General features: G+C 38.3%; 2 protein-coding genes across 2 annotated transcripts in view; one reads left to right on the top strand and one right to left on the bottom strand.

The window, feature by feature from the left end:
• LOC124167724 overlaps window positions 1-22,032 on the top strand; it is a 999,415-nt gene that overhangs the window by 64,633 nt on the left and 912,750 nt on the right. The window lies entirely within an intron of this gene.
• LOC124167721 lies at window positions 9,663-10,833 on the bottom strand. Its single transcript, XM_046545731.1, has 4 exons — window positions 10,578-10,833; window positions 10,293-10,492; window positions 9,996-10,199; window positions 9,663-9,887 (listed from the first exon to the last, which is right to left on the bottom strand). Exons 1-4 carry the CDS (start codon window positions 10,759-10,761, stop codon window positions 9,693-9,695), a joined length of 783 nt encoding a protein of 260 aa, XP_046401687.1. The 5' UTR covers window positions 10,762-10,833; the 3' UTR covers window positions 9,663-9,692.

Genomic DNA, 22,032 nt, shown 5'->3' with positions numbered 1-22,032 from the left:
GAGAAAAATAATCATTTTCCAGCTAAAGCCTTCGTTTTGATAGTATTATGTAAGCTGGGTGCATTTAACAACATTATTTTACTGTTTGTTTTGGATTTTTCACTTTTAAATGTAGGCCTGGCTGTATGCGAAAAACATCGCTGTATAATGCCGGAAAAACGGCGTTCTAAATTATTTCCTCCTTGACCGGCGTGGATAACACAGCTTCCCCGCGGCGTTGGACGGGGCGATTGCGTCAGTGGACGGGTGATGACGTAATAGGGACGTGCGAGGAAAGGGTGACTGGGTAGGGGGAGGAGAAATTGAGCGTGGAAGGGATGCCACTCCGGTCGCTGCAACTCGTGGGGACCCAGCGGGAATCTCACTTCCGCCCGCGAAGCATTGGAATCGCGTTTCTATCTCATCCCGATTGGGATTTCTCGAATCCGCTGTGATAAAGTCACGTCAACTCATTTCGAAGGGTGCATTCTTCTCATTAAACGTTAGCCTTTTATTCTTTCTCTGGGTAATTTAATAAATGTTAGGTAAAAATAAACCCATAGAATAAAATAAAATAAAAGTAAGTACTTTGTATTATTCCACACTTTATTTTAAATAGCTCGACCTGGGTCGTGCTATTTAAATTAGTGTGGAATAAAGCAAAATATTTTTTTTATTCTATGATGAAGAAATTCCACAAAGTAACGCCTCAGACCGTGTCTCATAGAAAATAAACCCAGTAAACTAGCTGCAATTAAAAAATGCAGTAGGCCTTTTTCCATGGACTCTTATTACGATGGATTTGATATGTCCGTGGTGATTTTCCGCAAACTGTTTAGCATTTCAGATTTCTCTGAAAAAAATTCTTTTCGCACAATACGTCATGAATAATGTAATCTACTCCTTATTTGCCTATCAAATTTAGGATATTTGATTTTCCTGGCGTACTAAGTGCAGAAAGGATTCTCGGGTTCTCCTCCGTGTAATTTGCTCCATGTCCCCCGACGTTTCGCAAAACGACTTGTTCTCCATTCTTTGAATGCATATCTTTTGCAATGAGGTGACAAGGAGGCTATATCAACCTTTGCTACGGTAAAGTCATCACTATTGTTAACCAATTACACTTGTCCCATGGACGGGGAGCGTGTACATCGGACCACCTTGAGATTTTGCATTCAGATAATAACCTGAGGATGAAGAAGAGTCGTTCGAAACGTCGCGACAAATGCAGCTAATTATCCCATGGAGTACCTCATAACCCATTTCGCTATGAAATATATACTGTAGCACCATTGACATGCGATGGTGTCCATAACACAGATTCCTCAGCAAAAAATAAAGCATATTCAACAAACGATGGAATTTGATGCACGATCGGGCTTCCGAAATAGATAAATATGATAAAGCGAGTGTCAACCATGTAGGAAGTTTAATTGTAGATAAGCATCGCTTCCACATCATCTCGATTGAATTCATAACTGTCAGCCGGTATAAATTATTTTTTGGGAGTATTAGTTGGAATAGTAATATATTTCCTTCCGGGATAATCGATGTGGGGGTAATGACATTTTTCAGTTGGTCTTGCTATTAGAGTATGATTTTTTATGTTTATGAGGCGTGAAAGATGAAGCTAGCAAGGAAAGTGTGGGTAAAGGCTTTTCAAATTCCCTGTAAAAAAAATACCGCAGATCAAATAGATCAGTGGTGTGCGTAACATTGATGCTCCAAAAATAGCAGGGAAAACGTCTTGGAGATCTTAAGAAAAATCACGAATACTTTGAGAATAAGAAAATGAAATTTCGATGAGGCTGATAAAAAAGGATATGCGATAAAATAATTATTGAAGTATTATTAGATAAGGTAATTAAATATTTGAGGAGTGGCAGTGCCAGCTAATAATAAATGTCATTCGTATGCGTAAGGCTAAATGTAGAGCATGAATGAATTTTTAGAACTATAAAATATGGTACTCTTTTCACCCTAAAAGAGAGAGAGTCAAAGTAACTTCTCCAAATACAGTATTTATTTTGGGCAAAGTGAGTGAGTAAAGGAGTGCTTTTTTGACATTTATTTTCTAAAATGTATCCAACTAGGAGTGAAATTACCATTTAAAACTAATGTAGGTTCAATGCGGGAAACGTTTTGATGGGTTGTGCAAAATCGGCTATGACCTCAAATGATATTTTTTAAGTAAACCTTAAGAATCATTGTGCGAAAAATCCACAGAGAAAAAATCATTCGCCTTGACCGGGGGACTATTTTAGAGGATGCGGCATTCATAAATAACATATCTTACTTGCATAAAACTTAGAATAACGCTTAAACGTTCCATTATAATTCTTAAGAATCATAATGGAACGTTTAAGCGTTATTCTAAGGTTTATGCAAGTAAGATATGTTATTTATGAATGTCGCATCCTCTAAAATATCGTGAAAGATGTGAGTTATGTGCGAAAGCTGTGAGATGAATGTGAAAGCTATTGCTACCTTGAGGGATTGTTGTGGGCACAAGTTGAATTTCATCTAAAGATGAAAAATATATGCCGGCGTGGGTTTTATTGATTTTATTATGCTATTCAATGAATTGACATTCGATGAAGGTTAATTTCATATTTACAATCGTCAATTCCGTATGATAATCATAATCTTGATCATAACTCTTGATCGACTTGTAGATGCACTTCGAATTGATTTAATTTCGACCTTGCAATATTAGAAGAATACTTCTTCAGGTTTTCTTAATTTTAGTGTTTATTTTGCCGGAGAATCTTATCTACATTTTTCTCCATGGTGAATTTTCAATGAGTAGTCATTGCTGTCTCGCTACGCTCAGGATGTGAGATTTTGCGAGTGATATCCTGGTTTAAGTGGATTTTTCGGTCGTGTCTCTTGAGGTGGTGTCGGCTGACATTTAGAGCAACAGCGTCATATGAGAATAAGGCCACGGGGTGCTGAGCTGGTGAATCAGCGGTGGTGCTTCCCTTGCGACACAGGCCTGCATTCTGGGAATGTGTTTAACCTTTTCACTCCTCCTCATTCGCATTCTCTCGTAAGAGACTTCGCCCGCCCAGGCGACAACGGTCGTTCCCTTGGAAACCGTCTTCGCCAAGCTGCTGCATCCGTATCCTCGCTCCTCGCAAACCCCGACGTTCATCTTGCCACCGTAAGACGCTCGACTTTGCTGAGATTAACATGCCTTCCCGAAATCTGTTATGCATGCAGCCATCTTATCTTTCTCCGAGAAGTTATCACGGCCTCGCGCCAAATTGTTTCTGCAATATTGTAACTTGAATGAATGAATGATACTATATCTTTCGACTGCCTTGATTGTTGCATGTTAATCCTTGTCTTGAGTTTTTGTCAAAATTAATAATCAATTGATATCTTCGCTACCAAGATTGTTTCTCCTATCTTTTAGAGCCCCACTTATATTTTATCAAATTTCTAAGGGAGCATAACCATCATTATTTTCACATTGATATTGACCGTCATTGGATCTTTTGATTCAACTTTTTTATATTTTAATTTATTTTAAGTTTCTATTAAATAAATAATGGCATAAATAGTGTGCGTGATACGGCTATATTGAAGTGGACTGTTTGTATCTATGTCCCGTGATACCCACACTCTCCAAATGGATTTCTGTGGGTATCGTTGGCTTGAGACCACTCCAAGACATTTTTCCTGCACTTTTCAGACCATCGTTATTACGCACACCTTTGCTCTATTTGACCTGTGGTGTTGTTTTTTAACGCGGCATTTCAAATGCCATTAACCTCAATTTCCCTGCCAACATCATCTTTCACCCCTCGTTAACATAATAAAAAGCATACTCAAGTTGCAAGACCGACTGAAAAAGTTCATTACTCCCACGTTGATTAGCACGGAAGGAAAAATATTACTGCTCCAACAAATATTACCAAAAAATAATTTATACCGGATGACAGTTATGATTTCAAACGAGATTATAGAATCACCACTCGTCCGTTCATGGCCAAAAGCAACGTTCAACGACCATCTCCTCGCCCACACGGGAGCACAACAAAACAAGTAAGTGGGGATTATAGCTTAGGACTCCCTATGGCGCGAGCAGATAATTTCCCCCTATATCCGTCTATATTTTCTATAACATCATGAAGCATCTCAATAGTGGCTCTCTTGACCAATGGTTTTTAACTGTATTTGGGAATGTATTCTAGCGATTGAAAATATTGTGCCACTTGATGAGGGTTTATGTGCTTCAATGGAAAAATAGTGTAAATAAGTAGATATTTCTAGGAAATTGCGAATGGCAAAAAAAATGGGAGGCTTTTTGTGTCTCGATGGAAAAAATAAGGTGGCCTAGTTGAATTATTAAGCGAGTAGTGAATGACATTAAAAGCTATGATGCATTATCGATCGGGATAATGTGGTTAATCTTCCGTATCCTTCTTGCGGACGATTTAATACCATGAATTTGCAATTAATGCGGCTTACTGTGATATTAATCAAAAGAATTTACTGCTTGCCTTTATTTGATTGTGAGGGATTAGAGTGGGCACCTATTACTAAGCTCACGATCGGAAATCCAGGCATTTATATTTAATAAAAATGACATCGAGGTATATCGTCGTCATACATTGATAATCAATGGTGGATTTATTATTGCCAAGCTTTAAAGAGACGGCTATTACCTCAGCATAGCCGAGTGTCTTTCCTTTCTTTCCTAGGGCTGCTGAAAAAGGCTAATCAGGCTATGGGCCAGGTTATATCTCTCCAAAGCCCAGCTAGAAGCCCGGATAACCTTTTTTTTACTATATTCGGAGGGAAGGCATTATATATTACTTCATAAATTGCGTAATATATTGTAGGAGCATTATAAAAATACTGAATATCGCTTTTTTATGGTTGCTGTTCTAATGGAATTCATGTAATTCATTAAATAGTGGTATTTTAAACTAAAATACTTTAATTTTTATGCCAATTTCTTTATTAAATACTTTTTTAATTTGGGTGCATTGTACAACGCTTTCTTTTTGCTGGAGATGTATTTAATAGCAATATATCAAATACGGTATTTGTGGTTTTGCTCTGGTAATCCTCGGAGCTTATTGTCTACCCCAGTAATTCGAGATTTTACCCCATTAATATCCTATTTCCATGCTTTTATGTTGGTGTCGCATATGTACAGGGTAGCTTCTACGTTTCTGAAATCTCACATGAAATTAGGAAGACAGATGTTGCAGTAGTTCTACCGTTATTTTTTTTCCTAAAATATATAGGGATCCAGTGTAGTGTGTTCCTTCACTTTCAAATTATAGCCATTTCTATGGGATGAACCTAAAATAATCCGTCGGTCCACAGTTTGAAGTTTACTATGAGTTTAGAGTGCCTTTGGGCATCTTTACCGTCTCAGCGTTGGTCTTTTTCTGCTGAAAGCTTTATCTCTTGAGTAACCTCGGTGTAAACTTTTCCGAGAAGAACCCTTACAGTCTCTTGGCATGTGAAAAAAGCAAATAACAGGAAAAAAACGTGAAAAAGCTCCACGTGATATCGCAGCGAAGATGTTCAATGGGTTTCCGTAGGTTTCCCTAACAAATGAGATCACCGAGGATGTAAAATTACACTCAATTTCTTGCCTTTTCCCGTCTCCTGCGCATATATTTCTGCTTGGATTCTAAAACCTCATGCAGATATCTCCCGAGAGAAATAATTGGGTTTCCTTGTAGCTATCGTCCCTTAATAGCGAGTTCGGACGTGACTCTATCATCTTGTGGGAAACTCCATCGCCTCAGAGGGATATTTGCACTCTAGTCACTGGGAATCAGATGTTTTGTGGAAAAGCCTTTAGCCGGTAGCCTTTTGACCTTTGACCTACATTTGATTGGTGACCCAACAAAGGGCAGCCATGGCTTTTTCTTGTGAAACGTGAACATTTCTTTCTTATGCTTTTTACCTTCAGTGAGGGTCTCTTAGTTAAACCTACGTCATTCAATCGAAAGAAAATTGATGAGTAACGGGAATTATGAATCTAAAGAGCTAGTATTCTTCTTATTTTATATCTCTTTAATTATGCATGGCTTTTTTGTGATTAATACGATAATATAAATGAATAACTTTGGCAATTGTCAATATTTCGTTCTTCAAGAAATTCCTTTGGAAGATGTAAATCCATTTTGAAATGAAATATGATCCGTAGTTTTGGTGCAGTTAACAACTCCCTCCTTGAGCTAAGATTCAATATGAGAGAGATGTGACAAAACAAGGCACCTTATCTATTGCTTCCCTCGACCCTAGACCAGTGACAAATATTTCATGGCCTTGCATCGACCTAAATTTGGCAGGAAATGCCACTTGTGGTTTAATTATTATAATGTACAATGTTTGACATTAAGCAATGATTTTTTGTTATTCGAGCGAAATTGTAATGCCATGTTGAAATTAGGACTCACTGATAAACTTAAAATATGAAGCTATTCTGCGAACTTATTCCAATTAATTAGAATTTATATAAATATTGCAGCTTTTCTGAGAGATGACGCGCTTAATATTGAAATTATTTTCAATATCTCTAATACGTTACCGCGTAAATCGTTTGTCCCTATTGGTCGTTTTATTACTACACGGATATATCGTGCGGAACTATTGATATTGCAAACATCATTATAACTTACCTATCAATAAACATACAGGTAATGATAGCAAGCCAATCGAGACACGTGTAATAGAGTAGGTGAAATTAAAATGAAGTGGAAATTACGATAACTTAGTGCATCATTCAATCGTTTGAAAGAAGAAGTTGAAAACATTTATGCTAAATATATTGACTTAAAATGTCGGCTGCAACGATAAGAGTTTATTCTTCCTTTGAGGGTTGCCCAGTATATCCACTGCCCTCTATCATCACTCGCGACAACTACCACTTCCGAATTGCGCCAAGGAGAGAGTAGATGGAGCGTTCCAGGTGCGCGTTCATCCCTCCTAAGGTGCTCGCTCAATCGAAAGAGCACCGCGTGGAACTCCGGAGGAACATGGGAAGGCTGGCATTAAAGGTAAAGGGGAGACGTTGCCTTTCTGTTTTCGAGGAGACGAATTCGCAAAAGTCTGGGGGCCCTTTTATTTCGTGCTAGGAAAGGAAATGGGCTGTGTGGTTTTGGAGAAACTAATGCCTGGGGAATATGTTCCCTTAGTTTTCACATCTCTCTTTCATCATTTTACCTTTCCAAGTTAGCGCATTGCTCTTTCGTGGAGACAAAAACGACTTTTTTTTAGGGGATACCACTCTGCTTCTGCCCTGGGGACAGTTGTGCTCTTTGACGACTAAAATCGTTTTTCAGCCTGTTTTCTTTCTATTTTCAGTAAACTAAGGATACATTTAGTTTAGGAATTGTTTTCAATTTTTTCAATTTCAATTTTCAATGGTCATTTCGAATCACTACTATATCATTTATTCCGACACATCCATGGAAATAGAATGAAAGGATAGCCAATGTTCATGTTGACTTCGTAAAATGGGTAAGCTTACGTAAGTATTATTAAAAATACTAATTTCCTTGAGGAACCGAATGGTATTATTTAAATTGGTAGGGTAGTCTCCTAGAAGGGATTCTAGGTCTCCCCCTAGATGAATCTGTCTCCGCACGTCGCGGTACTTATCACAATCTATCGGAATATGTCGAATACTTAGCGGGCATCTACAGTCATCATATTGGGGAGATTCCTTCTCTTCAGTAAAGAGATACGCACGGGTCAAAGGGCAGTGCCCTATCATCAATGATGTGATTACTACATCCTATCTCCGATTTCTCCGGGAAGAGGAAAGGTACGCCGCCGATACACCCTTGTTGCCACGGAGTTTGTTATTATTGAGAGTCCTCCACGACTCCCTCGACTGTTCAGCATTTACAGTATTTCTGAGATCTCTCAGACTCTCAGGTGCTAGTAGGGAACTAGCGTCGACGCGTACTCTTCGTCATTCGGAGCTTCCTTGGCCAAAGCATCTTCTTTCTTATTCCCGGCTTTCCCCTCTTGTCCCGCTACCCAAAGAAAACAAATAGTAACTCCATTTATCATAAGGGTCAGCAGCAGAGAGTGTATTTCCTGTATATCGGGTGCACGGGTGAGAAGCCAGAGATGGATTGTAGCGAGGTCAGGGAGTCAGTGTACATGACGAAGGAGCCATCGTCGCACAGTGGGCTAGAATCGAAAAAAGCTGGCCAAAAGTCGCTAGAGTCTAAATAATTGGTAAATTAACGAAACTTTTTACAAATTGTGTATTTTAAAAATACAATTGAACTTATTTAGGATTATGTAGGCCACAATATTGTTTAGAAGGGCGATAACAATTAAAATAGGCTAATGTGATGCGGGAAGCAAACTCTACAGGGGCATGCCTACCTTCTGCTACGGAAATATCAAGGGAAAAATAGAATTTTTCTGCCGTTGAAGCTGTAAAATAGTTGTGCATAAGGTAAATTTTGAGTCCATAAGGTTAAATTTTGAGTTGAAACTTTTCTGGTATGTTTTTCCCGATATGTTCTGATCTTCTAACTTCCTCGTGTCGGGCTCCCAATGTCTCCTCGGAAAGCTGTCCAATAGGAAGAATGTCATGTTTCACAATTCCCGCTCCATGTATTAAAACTTTGTGAATAGTCCCCTCTCTATTTGCCAAGACCTCATTATGTAAATCTTGACTAGTCACTTTCGTTGTATCCATAACTGAGCAACTACTCTGTGAACGTCATTCGGCAATTCGACTAGGAATACTGAAAGGAGACTGACTCGGCTAGAAATGAGCGAGCCAATAGCATAGACGGCTTATTTCGGGAAAACTAAATTTCTATATTGGAAATATTTGCACGTGTTCAAAGTAAAAGAACAAATTTGGGTACATAAATGGGCAGCCGACGAGTGAAAAGGGCTTGGGGAGCGCGCGAACCGTTAGGTTTATTACCGTCTGCACGCGGCCTCCGCGCGAAGGCTCAAGGGTAAAACCGTCATGAAAGGGTACATACCATAAAGGCACCGCATATAATTAGTAGTTGAGTGCAATGCAACATAAATTTAAACCAGTGACAGAGACCATGATAATTTATAATTTCAATATTGAAGAAATATTAGCCAATAATTTCACTAGCAAAAACTTGAATCAATATTTTTAATCAATTAATACATAAAATAAAAGTGGTCACTCATCCTCTGATGACTCGTCATCACTCTCATCTTCATATTCATCATTCCCGTAGTCAATAAGTTTTTTCACTTCTGGATCTAAATCTTCCTTCAATTTACTATTGCGAAATGAAATCGAAGATATCAAGGGATCAGAGGTGAGCAGCAACCTCCGAAATAAATCTTCATTAGTCGCCTCTCTTGATATCTTCCGCGTATTGTGTTGCCGGAATTTCCTAATATCTTTATTTCTCGATTCCAAGGCATCTTTTGAAAGCTGCCCGATGGGTAGAATAGCTTCCTTGGATATATCTGCACCATGAATTAAAAGCTTGTGCACCGTGGTGGCATATAATACCAAGGGTATTTTTTCACATGAAATTTTGCTGTCGCCGACAGTATTTTCTGAACTCACTGCGTTTGAGTGCTCGACAGCTTGAGATTGCTTTCAAAATATTTGAAAACCTTGAAATCAGTTGTTCATGGAGTCTGAAAAATATTTAATTGACTAAAACATCTATCTTAATTTCAGCAGCGAAGATTTTTAAATTTTGTAACAGTCGTCAGACTCTCTTACCGGTAATTTTTGCTGATAATTTTGGGTTTGAAAAGAAGCGTCTAGCTGTGTTACCATCGTTTGTGGTGCCGTATCCTGGTTTTGGTACATCTATTATCAGGCCCATTTTCTTTTTGAATAACCTCTGAATCCTTTCTCTCCTAGCCTGCATTTTCTGTTTACTCCCATCACTAACCTTTGCCTTAAATATGAAGTTTCAAAATGAAATCAAAATTAAAATACACGGACAGACACATTACTAATGTATTACAAGCAATAAAAGCTTCACGTAGCTTTAAAATACACTCACTTTCCACTGCTTTATGTCCAAGCGATAGGATATGCGTAAAAGACACTCCAAGCACCGAATATAGCAATGGAGAGGAGATAAGCCAAATGAAAATCGTGAGGTACTGATTGTAGTCCTCAAGTTCTCCAGGTTGTTCATTTCGGATATCCTTGCCCCACAAATATAACACTTCATTGAACTGGCATTAGTAAGAGCATTGCACACCTAAAATAGATAATCATGAGCTCCTGTAGTACACTCAAACCAGGCCACAATAGAAAAACAAAATGATGTCAATGATAGAGGTCTATTACTAACCTTTCCGTCTATCATTGTGAGTACCATACAAAATTTTACTGAAAATTTTTCAATCTCTAGATTCTTAAGCGTCTTTATTTGCCTTTCTATATACTTTTCTTCCTCAATTGAAAGCTTTTTACTTTCCTTAGCCCACTGAAGACGAATCGGTCGGCAATATCTTACCGATGAAGGACAGGGATTGGACCACAAAAAATTTCCTGGAATAAAGTCTTTCATGAAGGAGGTTTATCCGATTTATCATGAGGAGGTTTATCCATTATTTAAATAAATAATTTCTCTTACCGGAAATATTGCTTTTCAAATGGAGAGGAACCAATGGACTTGCAAATAAATATTCATCATTCAGTTCATCCCTCGTCCATTTTTGCTTATATTGAGAATGCCCCGCACTGCCGTCGAAGCCGTACTTGCAGATCAACGTGCATTCATGTGGAATGGCGATATGTTCCATAGAATCATTTGTCATGGATTCAATGATCCTTTGTGCCGTATGGTTAAGTAACTCTTGTAGGCCCACCTCACACTTTTCCTCGCTGATATGTATTCTATTTGGATAAGTTGATTTTTTTGCGGAAAACACCTGATTGTAGCTGGGAAACAACTTATGCCCGTGATTTTTTGACACATGCCGGATGAGGTTGTACTGGAATTTTGTCATATTCACTGAAATAAAAAGGGAAAGTGCCGTTTCTGGTGTCATTTCCCTCTGGGAATGGTCCTTTTTCCTCCATTTGGAAAGAATTCTAGTAGCTCTTGTGGGAGTCGTCATTGTCACTTCTTTAATTACTTTGGCAGTTGATTCCTTTCCTCGCTCACGGAATTTCATGGACGCGGCGAATGATAACTCCTTTGCTGATGTACCAGCTCTTAGCTGCTCCGTTTTCCTTCGTTTTGATCTTTCACTAGAAACTTCAAAGTGTAAAGCAGGTCTACCAAACACGGTGTCCTGCGGTGAATCTGTAAAAATACGAATTAGTTACATAGAAAAGCGATTCTATGTAAAAAAAACTATTTATTAAAAATTTTAATGAACGTACCGTAGGTAGCAAATACTGTACACTACTTCAGGGAAGATATTTGTACACTACTTCAGGGAATTTGATTTCTTCCTCTAGCCATTTGCTATTATTAGCTCTAAAGTAGCTTTCCCTTCGCTGCGCCTTATTCCATTTCTCAAAATATCTTGCGAAAAAATATGCTTGTAGGCACTTCGTCAAAATACCTTTTAAATTAGCATCTCCATTCAATCTATATTTTTCAATCAAAAAATCTATCACAACATTTTTTTTCTCACGTGCCGTGGTACTTTTTTTCTCCACAATTTTGTCATGAAGCTGTAACCGCGTCACTTCTCTACTCTCCATGGTTTCTAACAAATTTAGTATCAAACACTACTATATGAAATAAAAAATAATCAGGTAATCAGTTCCATCGACAGCCCAACTATCATCAGTCATACATGGGTAGCAAAAAAAAATTGCGGACTCCAACTAGGAATCCATTTTAAAAATGAAAATTTTGCTTACCATTAGCACTGCTTCTCACCACAATGGAGAGTAAAATCGTTTTCGATGAATGAGGAGTACACTTATTGTAGTCACAACGAAACGGAGGCGGGTGTAAGGAGGCTTTGCTTCCCAGGTACAACTATATCCTCCTTTGAAGTGCTTCTAACGTTGACAGATCAATCCAGTGTTATAACACAGCACAGTCACTTACAGTGGATGTTCACTCGACACTCTCTCTAGGACAACTGATGCATGTGGTAGGCAAAAACAACCGGAAAACCCCTAGGGACACTGACTGAGAATTCCATTTGTCGGAACAAGTGGCGGAAAGGGTCGGCAAGAGGCAAAAACGTGTAAAAAGCATAACTTGGGATAGCTACCGATGAATTAGGGGAAGTAGAAAAGAGTCATTACTGGCAAGGTTGTAAAACCGGCATTGTCGGGCCAGTAAGTACGGAGGGTCGCAAATCCTCAACCAGCCGGCGCGGGCGCCTGCCGCTGCACGTGCATGACCTTCCCTAAACCCCTCGACCGCAGCCTGCCCATGATGCTTGAGGGAAATCCGAAATTCTGGAAAAATCTTTTCAAACTCTGTAACTCTGCCCATAACTCTGCTGAGAAACCTCCCAATGACATCCTAATCGTAGAATTGCCAGTCACCAATTTAGCAAGAAACTGTTATCTGCGCCAAGATGTACGTTGAATTTAGCCATTTATAGTATAATATGCAAAAACCAAGGTGATTATTATTCATAAAATATGTATTCAAGTGACTAATGTCATTGAACAGGCACTCCGTCGTCTTTACGCACGGATATCATATCATTTCCTCGCTTAGTCCCGCCGCCGTTTCGTGGCTGCCACAGTGGTCCGAGTGGCCGGGGTGGATTCACATAAATATGGTTGTTAAAATTAGGATCGCAAGTTATCGCAAAAATTGCATTCTGTACATTGTTCTATATGCTTTTGTCTTTCTCACAGTATAAATAACTCTGTGTATTTCGATGTATATATAAACGATAATTACCGTTAAACATAAAATTTCATAGAAAATCAACACAGTTTTTGAAAAATTATAAAAATATTAATTAACAAGTAAAATCAAACAAAAACTGTCTCTATTCATTTAATGAAGATCAATTTTATGGATAAAAATACTTTGAAACCAATATTCTTAACAACGACTCTGTAATGAAGCCACAAATTTAGCTATTTTTAACGGAAAAAATCAGGTCACAAAAATCTCTCTGACATGCTCTACTTTGACCAGCTGTAAAAATTATATTAACGCATTCTATGCTCTATATGGCACCCTATCTTAAAGAGTACATGCTTAATAATAAATATCAACTATTTTTGGTTGATTTGCGCTAACTTCATTTTTCGACTTTTGGCCAGCTTTTTTCGGTTTTGACCCACTGTGCGTCGTCCCTTAGGGCTTCTAGAGCTGTCTTTATAGTTTAAAGCTCCGCTATGTAAACACTACACATCGGATGTAACTTCGCCATGATTTCCCCGTGGAGAGGGGAGAGCGCTTTATATGCACATGCAGAGTTACCTTTCGAACCGTCTGTGTAAACGGCGGTAAGGTTGGGGTGATTCCATCGAAACATGGCAAACAGACGCTGGTACTTCCAAGGGAGTAGTGGAGGACTTAGATCGATGTCGTAAAAATACATTAACCCCCGGAGTAGGAGTCATCCATGGGGGGTGTACCGGATAACAAACGGGACATAGACATATAAATTAATTAGAATAGATATCACCACAGTTGGAGTTGGGGAAAGAAAATTTCGGGTGTAGTTTACTTCAATTGCCATGAGAAAAATTGCCCCTGGAACGAGAATCGAACAACAGATATTTGTTTTCCACTGTATAGACCAGTACGCTATCCAGGTTTGCTATGCTAGGCAATTGTACCATGGCTCATGGTACTAGATGTTTTCGGGCGTAGCGTCTAGGAGGTGATAAAGGAAAAGCAATGACGTCTCTGAATCTGACAAACGTACTGAGCTAGCTACCAATTACTCAACTTATGCAAACACAATAGCTTTGAAAATACGTTTAATATTGTTTGAGGAATTAAATATTTCGGGCATTCCAGAGAATCCAATTTTACTCCTTTAATTTTAAATGCTTTAAATTTCTTAGATGATTACTTTCCATCAGATTTTTTATATCACGTGTTTCGTGAATTGCATTGAAACATCTCTTTGTTTGCAGGTTGCATTTAAATAACTGTTTAGGTAGTAGGGCATACGGTCTGAGTATATCTTGAAAGGCGACATCTTGATTTTCTAATTAGGAAAGAAAGTAATCGCAAAAATAATGAAAAAACCGTTACGGGCTCCATTTAATAGCAATGCACCTAATTGTATCCATTACAGAAGCGATAAAATTGTTTTATATGAATGATTTACAACTGGAATAACCCTTCCAGGGCATTAAATAATCAATTGAAACTAAAAGGTACCATCTCGCAGCAATTATCTATGAAAAACATACATAAAACCCAACTTATCAAAATAAAAGTAATAGTTTGTTATGAAATTTCACCGTTTTATAACAATCATTTTGTGAGCATTCTTTAAGCAACCCAATAGAGTGTGTAATTTGACAAATCATAGATTCAAAAATTGGTTATTTCCATTTATAAAAATCAAGGCTAGAACTAACCACCGCTTTTTCATTAATTCCTGCGAGAGTATTCTTGGTGACGAGGTTTCTTGAGCCGAGGTGGGAAGATTGAAAGGGCTGTATGCTAAAGATGAGGCAGATAAAGAACTCTCGAGTCTCCAGAGCCTCTGCTAACGTCGTCAGGAGCCTTTTCTCTTCGCAGCTCGGGACGCCCAGGGGTACTCCTCTGTTCTTCCTTCTCGCCGCTATTTTCTTTCCTGCTGACGCCTTGGATGAATTAGGACGGGATGAAATTGGGTGTTTATTACGGAGGTCTCTCATCTGCTTAGCGGCGCGAGTAAATTTCGCCTTGAGACGCTGCTGTGCTTTTCTTTTCCAGACGCCACGCACTCTCTTAATTATTTCCTGCCCTCGAGATAATTTTCTTGGATAAATGTCATTTAAACCGTCATCAAGTAAGGACTCGGTATTGTGTTGGCCATGTGCACAATTCCAGCCACCGCTATGCAGCCATTTCTGTTGATAAAGCTTTGTCGCTCGTATGCCAGGAGGATGGAAGTTTCGCCCTCCTAGATGGACAGCTATGGGTCATTTGAACCAACTTCTAAAGTTAAAGATAGTTTGTTACTAAATTTCACTGTTTTTAGGGCAATTATAAAAAAATATTTAAAATACACATCTTAGAGTGTAATGTGATATTAAAAGAATCAAAAATTTATTATGCATGCTTTCAAGAAATATGAGTGCAGTGTTCTTCTTCAATTCCATCTGGGAAAATGATGTAAACGTTTGCAGGATTTGTTTTGGAAAAACTTTACCCGGTGGAGAACCCGAGAAGAATTCTTGCTACTATTCCAACGGGAAAGCAATGATCTTATATTTTTAGAGTCCTCACAAATGCCATATCCCATATGAATTGTGGTTTTCATCCTCCAATGAGTAATAATTGCATCGGTAAATTTTAATTCGGGTTATCCATGTGATTAGGAGTCAGAATGTGTATGAGTAATTTTCCGCGACGCTATATAAGATTCATTTGGTCGCATTTGGTCGCAATTTCGCAGTATGCTGCAAACGCAGGATTAAGTTTTTGTTGAGTGTTTCCTGTTTTCACTCTATTTAAAGTTTATTTTTGGGAGGGGACTTCAAGTATAGCACTCGGTACGTCGGATGGGATGTTAAGCTGTCATCCCCACGGAGCCTTTCGTTTAGAGCATTCTTATGCTGGCACCAGGTTTCTCTCCATATTCATTCCCAACTTTGCTCAGGACGAAAATGATATAAGGTTTCCATCGCCTCCTCTAAATACTTACGATGATATTTGCCTTTAAAAGCAAACATTTATAAGTTATTTAGTTTTTAACACTTCAGATAACCTATAGGAATCTCTATTTTCGTCCTTAATCACTATTTACTTCACCGTTGAATTCTAGAGTCATAGGTTATAAAAATTTATCCTTATGTGCTGTAAAGCTAATTGCAACTTCCATTACAAACCAAATATGGACTTCTGCATTGTAGAATTAAACTTTTGAAGGACCGCGGTTCCGAATGTATAATATTTCAAGGACAGTGAGCTCCAAAAAAACTATTCATTGCATATTATATACACCCAACTATCTCATATGACTATAATTGGTCCCATATGATACTCGCAGATTAGTATTCAGAGCCAATTTATGCATTGTTACTCAATGCATAAATATCCCACGCAGCCAAATTTTTTTGTTCTGCTCCGCAAGTATTGAATTTGAAAAGAAAAAAAACTAAATGCTGATTTTCAATTTTCATTAAAGGTATGAGGAAAAATTCGAATGATTCCACGATTATCTTTTAACTACATATTATGAGTATTTTTAACTAAAGGTTTGATTGTTAACTTTATGAAGTATTTAATCACTTTCATTAGAACATTAAGTCCTTTTCACCTTTTTCTTTCATGGTACCAGTTTCATCATTTTCAGGATTTTCCCAAGATATGAATGGTTAATTTTAACAACGAATATATTATATTTCGAATAATTTAAGTAGAATAATGTTTTCCTGAAAGATATCACTAAACTAGATGCATCGAATAACCTATGTCACTCTATTCAAGCCATGTACAAATGTACCTTTTTACTTTGTTGAAAATGATTATTAATCTTCTCCCAAAGCCCATAGCACCGTTTATTCGGATAAAAATGGTAAGAATAAATGTATTTCAGCCACTCATCGTATAAAATTCCACTCAAGTACAATATATAATACAAATAATCCCGAGCTGCTTCCATTTTAAGTCCACCAGTCAACAATTTGTACAGATCACGCTAACAGCCCTAGCTACGCCATCCATCGTAATCCACACGGAGTCTGCTTCGCAACGACGAAGGCGAAGGATACAGTAACGGCGAGCTGAGTCTCGGGTAATTCTTCAACCCATGGAAGCGATTTCCGGATGAATTTAGGATGAGCTCGCTACGGAGGCGAGTAAACCGTCGCAGAAATCCACCAATCTTGGCGACCTCACCGGGTTTAGCACAAAAGGACGTGCGACTCGGGAACGAAGAGAAAAAGAAGCCTCCATAAATTTCCCCGTGGGCTTCCATGGACGTTTCGCGGGCGTCAATCCGTTCCCTTAACGCCTTACCTCAGTCGTGCCGTACCTCAATCGATTTTTTACATGATTTTTCTTAACTTAGTGCTTAGTTTGTCTGTTTCGTCGATGGAATTTTATAATTAATCTTTTATACACTTTTTATTGTCAGATAGTCTTGAAATTATGCACACTTTCTTCAGTCTAACGACTATAAAACATTCAATAAGCAGGTATTTGAAATTTTGTCCACTGTCAGTTCAATAACTGACTAAAATTCAATGTGAAAAAAAGGTTTTTATTTTATCAATAGGTGGAGTTGGTTTCGATTATTTTGGAAGAAATTACTTGAACAGCTATGGTTTTATCAACTGCATGATTTACCGCTATAAAGTGAACATCTGCCGTTGCCTTTAGCATTTCCATCCCAGTTGGCATTCGGCAGATTAAGATCCCCTGCTATGAGGATTTTTTTTGTTCGGTTTTTCGGCGCACGCATCCGCCAAAGCCTCTAGTATACTCATATCCTCATCCGGTTTTCTGTAATGTAAAAGCCTTGTTAGCATATAATAGTTTGTAAAATCAAGGTTTTTTAACTTTGGGAACGAAGTTATACAAAATGAGTATTTTGGAAATGAAACGAGTTTTGCTTGGAACAGATTGAATGATGTTAAAATTAATGTTTTTCTGCGTTCAATTTTAATCGTAACGATACTTTGAATGATATTTTTTAAGTAGTAGTTATAATTACTTGTATATCTTTTTTCCTATTTCCAGAATTAAGGGGAAGAGTAACATTCTTTAAATTACGTAGGCTTTCGCTTTGTACGTGTCTCAAATAATACAGCGTAGATGAGGATTTTGTATTTTTTATGCCTTTGTCGAAGTATTGAGCTAACGGTCGCTCAAAGGTAAAAGAATTAAAACCATTCTATATGAATGCCATCCAAAAGGTTTGTGAAATTGTTTCATTCGGTCATTGTCGATCATCTCTTTGTTACTGGTTTCCAGTTCTATCCCTGTGATTGGGAGGCCAAGGACATGTATCACAAATTGTGCGAAAAATCCACAAAAATAATCACGGCTATTTCAGACAAAACCTCGCATGTACTTTGTGGAAATGGGCAGGATTTTGAATGAGGTCTGAGAAAAGGCGCAAATGAATTCTTTAGTAGTTAATTTATATGAAACCGTTATTTTTATTTTACTGCCAAATCCATTCAAGTATCGCAGTAATTTTCCAAAAATATGAAAAGACCTTTATATCGAGCTCATTCAATTTCTTAAAAAATTACCAATTAACTATTTCTCCTGAGGAACAACCATTTAATATAAAAATGTGTTGGTGAAGCTTTGCTCGTTCACTCAATATTACTAGTTACTGTTAATCATCCAGCCGTAGTAATCATATTTTAATAATTTTTTTCTCTGAGGTAGGATATTATTCTGCGTCTAAAAGTGGTTTAGTAATCCAAGGGATTAATTGCACCATCCAGCCTTTCATGTGTCTTACGTGTTACTAAGAATTCTAGGTTATTTTTGTTAGAAGCGGTAATCCACCGCAACACCTTATTACCGAATCTGAGGATTTTAAACTTATCCCATCTGAAAATTTATAGCAACGATTTCTTACCCCTGTCCCATGGGTTGTATTATTTATTGTTCTAATCTTAGCTAATGCCTTATTCCTTTGCTGGGTAATCCGTTTTCCATCTCTCCAAGGCCTTCTCGCTCTCTCTTTAAGATTTTTCAGATACGCCTGGAGAAATGGGGGGAGGGTAGTATATATATTTTTGACGCCTTTTTTTCCTGGCAGCCTTGCAGTATTCCGTTGCCCGTCACCGTGGTAGTCGTTTTATCCGGATAATTAATTTCGCATAAAACTGCGGGAAAATGCCCAAACCTCCGCGACTATTCATTGCCCAACGTTGCCTCATTCCTAATGCATCTTCCGCTTTTGGATCGAGGCAGCGAAGTTTTTAGTTTAGTTTCCCACCGTGGCGCTACCAGATTTATCTCCTTTTTCCACCGTGATCAATGCCACTCATTTAAAGGACTGACTCGCCGCAGTGCCGGCACGTATACACTTCTCAGGCAGCCCATTATATGTCTTTTCCAGAATCCAGTTTCGTGGGTGGAGGGATTCAGTTTGTGAGAAAGCTTAACCCCGCAAGCGAGATGTATGTTCACGATGTGATCAAATGCCAGTATTTATGGACAAAGTAAGATGCGTCTTTAAAATTAAAGTGGGCTTAATTGGACTGCTGGGATTATAAGGCGATTATGTCAACGCGTCACTAAAGGTAGAAAAACTGAAGTTGCACGCACGATTCTTGCGATTCAAGAAGGAGGAAAATTATTTTTGATTTGATAATACAGGCATTAAATTAGACAAAATAAGTAGAAAAAGACCAGGGAAAAATTTGTAACAAAGTTGAAATAAAAAAAAATAACAGGGAGAGTAAAACCAGGAATAGAGGTTTATGACGAAAAGAGGTATTTTGGATGCAATAATAGGCTTTGATCTGCATGTGCAATATACCTTTTCGTATTTATCCGTGTTAAGAAGTGCTATGGCAGACAAATGTAGATAATTTCAATTGTTCTTGATCAATGTTAGCTATAGATTTGAATATTTCTGAACAGCTGTGGATTAAAAATTGGGGAATCCTACAGAGTTAGGTATCCCCAATGCACTCAAAATCAGAAATGGTCTCTGAGTAATAGCCATAATTTCCATCTCTGCTATAAAAAAGTATACGCGATTCTAGAATGTAAGTACAATTTCTAAATTATGGTAAAGTCCTCTGCGCAAATTTGGGGTATACTACTTCTACACCTGTACCAGGAAAATAATTGTGCATTCATATGTACAATTTCCCACTTTCCTCATCGCCCTCTCGTAAAGATCAAACTTAGCAAGCTGAAGGCAAAGAAAGTGAAAAAATCGCCCAATCAGTCATTTTTCCTCTTATTTTAAACATATTTTTAATTAAAATTTAGGAAACTAGTAGAAAATGTTTCGTCTTTGTCTCCTCCTAGTCTTGTTTTCTTTGATATTTACTTTAATTAAAATATTGTATTATGCTTTCTCTCATGAGTGTTAGCATATTTTTTTCCATTTTCGAAAATTTAATTTGAATTCAATTGAACTTAATTCACCCCAGCTGCAAAAGGAGGTACTTACTCTAAAGGTTTTAAGCTCCTATCCAGGCTACGCCGTCTACTCGTCATCGATCGTTGATACGATGCTGGTTTTATTTGGGAAACACATGGTGAAACACTTGGCGAAGTTGCTTACTTCAAACGAGGCCGGCTTAAGGTGAAATCATCCCCGAAAGCGCGATCAAGTTCGATTCGTGGGCGGTGGCATTCGCTTGCCTCAGCACGTTTCGAGTCATGCTTGAGATCTTTCCACTCCCCCACTCCACCAGCTGCAAAATGCTCCTCTGTGTTCAGGCTCCTTGTGTTCTCTCTACCCCCTTGTCCTTCTACCCCCTCCACCGTAAAATCACCCCTAAAACCCATAGAGCAGCAGCTAGGTATCAAGCAAGCAAGCCCACTGATTCGCCATTCGATCAATATGGCGCGATTCCATTGGAGAGCCACGGCCATTAGCACTTTGCTACGGTCTGGAGGGAATAAAAAAGAATAGACGTTACGAAAGGAAGAACCCTTCCTAGCACTACTCCTATCTCCGTTCCTCCTCGCCCTTGGTAATACCCTTTAAAATCTCCTTCATTGTAAACCGCAGAGGCGTTGATTTGCAGGAGTTTGGAATTTACGGCCTGTCTCTTGCTTCCACTAGTTCCACCCACCAACACCTAGGCGGCGCTGCTGTCCTCTTCCCCATTTGACGGTCCCATCCGACAGTGGTGGAGGGCATGTTTTGAGCCGACTTCGCCGCAGCGGCGATAATCGCGTCGGAATTTCATTCAAAAACCCGGTCGTGGTGTGTCTCTCATTCCCGGTCGGAATCCAGACGATTGCTCTGCGCGTCGTGGAAACTCCGTTTTGACATGAGGGTTCCCTCGAATCCTGGAGTGGTAATTAATGGGTGTAATTTCGCAAACAGCACGTGGAGGATGATTCTGTCTGCAAAAGATGGATTCACGGAAGGTTTTAGCCTGCAATTTTGATCTGAAAATCAGATTGTGTGGCCTGTCGATATACTCAAAGGAACTCTGCAAAGCTTAAAAAAAAAGGTTTTCTTTTGTTTTCCACGTAATCACAAAATCTTCCAAGGTGATAAATTAAGTATAGGCTAATTTAGATAAACTTACCACCATTTTAATAATCCCGATTTTGAAGCAACGATTATATTTACTGTCATTATTTTCCAGGGTCATTTATTCGTTCACGCTTCAGATAGAATTTATTAAATCACCTTTCTGTCATTAGGAAATTAAATTAGGAAAGAAGTTAAATTAATAGAGAAAAGAAATGTATATAATTTGAAATGCTAAAATACAAAACCTGGCAGTTGAATTTCCTGTAGTTAATAATCCATACCTTTCGAAAATTATGAAATCTATATCAACGATAGTGTATTTTCCTTGCATAAAAGTAAGCCTATCTTAATATTTCCACACGATAAATTTGAAAGCATTGTCGTGATTTACTAATTCAATGAGAAATTCAAATGCATACGCTTCGTAATTCTAAGTTGCTCTTCAGGACTGTAACTCCCTTTATAGATGAATTTTATTTCAGTTCCTTTCTTCGGTAATTCAGCGCAAGTGTGTTCAGTCGTAGATGACTATTTCTCACAATCTGAGCCTCTCGATGGAAGATTATGCGACGGTGAAGGCTGGAAGACAGGGTGGATGAGACCGCGAAAGAAAAGAACGTTAGATTAAAAAAAAGAATATCGTCCTCGTGCATGTATAAGTTATGCATGAAAGAAGAATCTTTCGTGAGTCCAAGATTTGATTCTCTTTCAACGTAATTTTTGTCCACACCTTTACGTATTTGTCGATGATGCATGATTATTGATACTCACTTTATCCGGGTCCTT

This window comes from Ischnura elegans, chromosome 11, assembly GCF_921293095.1.
Source record: "Ischnura elegans chromosome 11, ioIscEleg1.1, whole genome shotgun sequence".
NCBI lineage: Eukaryota > Metazoa > Arthropoda > Insecta > Odonata > Coenagrionidae > Ischnura > Ischnura elegans.
The sequence above is the reverse complement of the archived record's forward strand: the minus strand, read 5'-3'. Positions and strand labels throughout refer to the sequence as shown.